Genomic DNA, 4,831 nt, shown 5'->3' with positions numbered 1-4,831 from the left:
CAGCGAACTCTAACTAAAAGAAGAAGTGAAAATTTATCTCCTAAATTTTATGGACCATATACAATATCTGAGAAGATTGGGGAAGTAGCATATCGTTTGAATTTACCAGCTGAGGTCGCCATTCACAATGTGTTCCATGTCTCTCAACTTAAAAAGAAGTTAGGCCAAACCCAGCAAGTTCAACACATTCCCCCTATGCTGACAGAAGAATTTGAACTCCAAGTCAGTCCTGAACTAGTGTTGGGAGTAAGATGGAATGGTGAGACAACTATGCAAGAGTGGCTAGTTAAATGGAGAGGCCTACCCGAAAGTGAGGCAACATGGGAGTCTGCCCCTGCAATAAGACAGCAGTTTCCAACTTTCCACCTTGAGGACAAGGTGTGTTTCGAGAGGGAAGGAATTGTAAAACCTCCAATTATTTACACATATAAAAGGAGGGGTAAAATAGGAAGAAAATGGGAGAATACGGTTAGAAATGAGGGTGACTCAGCAAGGAGAGTGGCAGAGGAGCTAGTGGGGGATGAAAACGGTTGAAGTGGGCCCCAACTGCGTTTTTAAATGAAAGGAGGAAAAGAATGGAAGGCAGGTAGAAAAATAAGGAAGGAGATTTCCTGGGGAGGGGCTTCTAGAGCTGCCTGGCTAGTTCAGGGTTCCTAACTGTTTGTTCTTTGTTTTTCCGAATTTATTCTCATTGTGAGATTGGCTGATGTTATCGATTTTGCCCAGCAATTGTTATTTGAATGAGAAGAGTAGTCGTTCTTTCTTCTGTGCTGTCTGTGACTTCTTCTTAGCCTTAATTGTGTGCCTATATATTGCTTGTTGAGTATCTTAATTGCAGGGGGAGAAAGCTAGGTGATCGAAGGGTCGTAATAGATACTTATAATCATGTACATATTAATTGCTAACTATAAAAAGATTGCTACAAAATTCGTATATAAGAAATATCATACCTCTTATTGAATAAATTTGATATGAAACAAAGTTATATAGTAATTTACCAAAAATCACCACAAGAACAAATTCCATCAATAAAATGGTGAAACCTGTGGTTATCACGCATGACAATTTCTCGATCCATGAGTTTTGATATAAACTTTGTTACCGTGTGGCAATCTGCACATACTCGAAGATTCTTAGTTATCCTAATTTTGGTCCCTGGAGGGGTATTTAGAAGAGCAAAAGCAATTGCCAGTCGCTCACTATGATCCCAAAGCATCTTCTCTTTTTGTTCTTCATTGACATCATATAATACTGGACTAGTATCGGGCTTGTACCCTTCCTCCTTGAGTCGCCAACTTATATCCTTCAGTTTGGCATATATATCTTTTGTCTCTTGGTGTGACTTGTCTCCAACAAAGAACATATGAATCTGGCTATCAAGCTCAATTAAGCTGTATCCCGCTGGTTTTTTCAATCCACGTTTCCTCATTGTAGCTCTCACCTTTTCCACAGCAGTCCATTGTTTCATAGCAGCATAAATATTGGAAAGACAAATGTAGCTACTAACCTTTGATGGATTTGTTCTGAAAATATTTTGAGCAGAAATTTCTGCCAACTCAACATTTCGGTGAAGCCTGCAAGCAGAAAGGAGTGTGGCCCATATATCAGCTGATGGTTCCACTTCTATACGCTTTACCAGTTCATATGCTTCATTCAAAAGGCCTGCTCTGCCAAGAAGATCCACCAAACATAAGAAATGAGCAGATCCTGGTTTGATATTGTACTTATTGGTCATTTCGTTGAAAAACATTTTGCCCTCATCAACCAAACCTGAATGGCTACATGCCGATAGAACAGAAGTGAGAACACCATAATCTGGACTAATGCCATTTGCTGTCATTTCATCGAAAATGGATATAGCCTCTTTTCCTTGCCCATGAATTCCATAAGCTGCAATCATAGCACTCCAAGCAACCATATTCTTCTGAGTCATCTCACAAAATACATGGTGAGAGCAGGATAATTCTCCACACTTAGCATACATGTCAATGAGGGCAGTTCCTAAAAAGGAATTTAAGAAAATCCCTATTTTAGTTAAATATGAATGGACTGACTTCCCAAATTGCAAGGCTGCAATCTTTTCACAAGCACCAAGGACAGCCACGATAGTTATCTCATCCGGAGCTGCTGTGTCTTCAGTTAGCATTTGACAGAAAAGTCTTAAACTTTCAAAAGCATCTCCACTTCGTTGATGGCATGAAATTATAGAATTCCACGATACAGTATCTTTAATTTTCAACTCCTCGAATAATTGCCTAGCGGCAGCAACACAACTGCAATTTGAGTACATATCAATCAGCGAGTTCATCAAGAACTCATTCAAAGTAAAATAATTATTGCGTACAGCATAACAATGGATCTCCTTCCCCTGCTTAATGGCAGCCAAGTCGGCACAAGCAGTGAGGAGGGCAAGCAAAGTAGTCCCATCTGCTTTCAACCCACCCTTTTCCATTAGATAAAAAATCGTTAAAGCTTCCATTGAGTTGTTATTCCTCACGTAACCTGAAATCATAGTGTTCCAAGATGTTAAATCCCTCTCAGGCATTTTATCAAACACCTTCCGTGCAACATCCACATTCCCAAACTTCAAATACATTGCTAGAAGAGAATTGTTCACATAAATATCTGATTCCCACCCACAAATCTCCACCTGACTATGAATTTCCATTCCAATTTCACGAAGACCCAGATCACCACACGCCTTTAGCACAAAAGGGAATGTAAAATTGTCAGCATTGTATCCAAAAGCTAGCATTTTACGATACATAGCAAGGGCCTTGTAAGCATTAGTGCCATCAGAAGCATAACCTCTAATCATAAAATTCCATAGGAAAGAATTTTTCAAAACAACCCCATTGAAAATCACTTCGGCTTGTGTCATGCGACCGCAAGCGGCATAAAATGCAGCAAGTTTGGAGCTGAGATAGGTATTGTTTTGAAGATTCCCACATGCGAGCATATAGGCATGTAGTTTCCGGCCTTGTTCGAATGATTTTGTGTTGGTGAGTGATTGCAAAATGGCTCCACATTGAAGAGAAGTAAGTGGGACTCTCAGAGGAGGGCTGGGGTTGGTTACAGTGGTTGTATGAAGAGATTTCTTGTAAATGTTTGCGTTATGAAGTATGAATGGTTTACGAGTAGCTTTGGCAATGGCAATCATGGGAAGAAATTAGAAAGAAAAAGGAAAGTGAAGCATAACTGTGTGTCCTGCAGCTACAATAATAGTAGAGCCAACGAATTCAGCTCAATGGAAGCAATTATTTCAATTACCGTTATCATATTCTAAAGCACGAGCTGGAGTTGGTTGTGCTAGCCATCAAAAGGTATATGGTGTAAATTTTGTTGGGGGTTTTGACAAAATATTAAAAGTGTCGTTTGTCCATATCGAATAAATTGAAAAATCAAGATGTACTCCAAATCTATAAAAAGAGTCTATGTCTCTAGTTTCAAGTCGTCTCAAGATGTACTCCAATTGTATTCTCTAATTGGAGAGTGGAAAAAAGGCTTTAAGAAATTACTCTTGTAATTGGGATCGAGGAGAGAATTGTTCTATGCAATTGTAACAATTTTTCACATAGTGGATTTTTTTTTTTTTTTTTTGTTATTTTCGGCTTATTTTTGCAATAGAAGTGGATGGTTTTTCCCAACAAGTGGTATCAGAGTGTCAGGTTCGTAGTTTCTTAAATGTCTGAGTACGTTTTGTGGTTGTAGCTTTGTCTAAGTTTCCACATCAGAAAAGAATTCTTGAAACGGGCTACCGATGTTTTGTGAATAGTGTCAGTTGTTCACTATTTGCTTATTTGCTTGAAGTGAAGTAGATGTGTGTCAAGTTTTATAAGTCCAATAAAGTTTGATGTGGAGAAGTTTGATTGAAGGATCAACTTGGGCTTGTGGCAAGTGCAAGTCAAGGATATGTTGATATAAAATGAGTTACAGAAGTACAAGTTAAGCAATAATGGTGTTCTAGCGCAATTTCAAAGTGATTCCAGCAAAAGTTTAAAGAAGAGAGTTTTCAAGCAAAAGATAGGCTGCTACAGATGCGGACAGGTTGGGCACATGAAAAAAAGAGTAGGTTCACTAAAGGGCTTTGGATCGAATGCTGACAGTGTCTTTCACGTTAGGGGGAGACGATGACTTCCTCTGAAGAAGACAGAAATTCATCTTTGTAGTGTCTGCTTTACCATGATAGAGGATGCGATATTAGCGATTCCACAAGTTTGAACACGGACATTGTCTTGGCAGTTATACAAGGTGTATGGTGGAAGTTATGCCGATGACTGAAGGACTTCCAGGTGAGCCAAGTAGGTGGAAATTGTACTAAAATATCAGCAAAGTTTATCGACATGTGACGAAAAAAGAAAATCTTGGGAGGTAGCATTCTAAATGATCTACTCTTTATGGTGGAGTGAGTTATAGTTCTGAGTTGAGAATTATGATTATTGGTCAAGACCATGGAAGTTGTAAGAGATGTGGATTCTTCAAATATCTTGCCTAGGTAGAATTTGTTCGGATTTGTCAAAATATTGGAAGTGCAGTTTATCCCACATTAGTTAAATTGAAGAATGAGGATGAGCTTGCCTATAAAAAGAGCCATGTCTCTAGTTTCAAGTCGTCTCAGTTAGAAACACTTTTAAGCTTGAATGTGTAACTTAAATTCCTAAGTATTCTCTAGTTGGAGAGTGAAAAAAATGTGTGAGTAGTCAAAAGTTTTGAGAGAGTGCTCTTGGGATTAGGGAGATAATTGTTCTGTGTGATTGTAACAAATTCTCACATAATGAATTTCTTTCTGGTGGGCCATGGTTTTTTTTTCGATTTCTTCAAGTTGGGAGTT

At 38.6% G+C, this 4,831-nt stretch overlaps 1 protein-coding gene across 1 annotated transcript; it reads right to left on the bottom strand.

Annotated features, from left to right (window-relative positions):
- Positions 1-862: 862 nt before the first annotated feature.
- On the bottom strand, positions 863-3,375 carry LOC120077533 (pentatricopeptide repeat-containing protein At3g26782, mitochondrial-like). The gene has a single exon (XM_039031444.1). The coding sequence runs from the start codon at positions 3,158-3,160 to the stop codon at positions 995-997; it is 2,166 nt and encodes a 721-aa protein (XP_038887372.1). The 5' UTR covers positions 3,161-3,375; the 3' UTR covers positions 863-994.
- Positions 3,376-4,831: the final 1,456 nt, after the last annotated feature.

This window comes from Benincasa hispida, chromosome 5, assembly GCF_009727055.1.
Source record: "Benincasa hispida cultivar B227 chromosome 5, ASM972705v1, whole genome shotgun sequence".
NCBI classification, from domain to species: domain Eukaryota; kingdom Viridiplantae; phylum Streptophyta; class Magnoliopsida; order Cucurbitales; family Cucurbitaceae; genus Benincasa; species Benincasa hispida.
This window is presented reverse-complemented; position numbering and strand designations above follow the sequence as displayed.

What these genes read in the sequence shown, in the direction of transcription:
- LOC120077533 (XM_039031444.1), bottom strand. Translation starts at nt 3,160, where the DNA reads ATGATTGCCATTGCCAAAGCTACTCGTAAACCATTCATACTTCATAAC.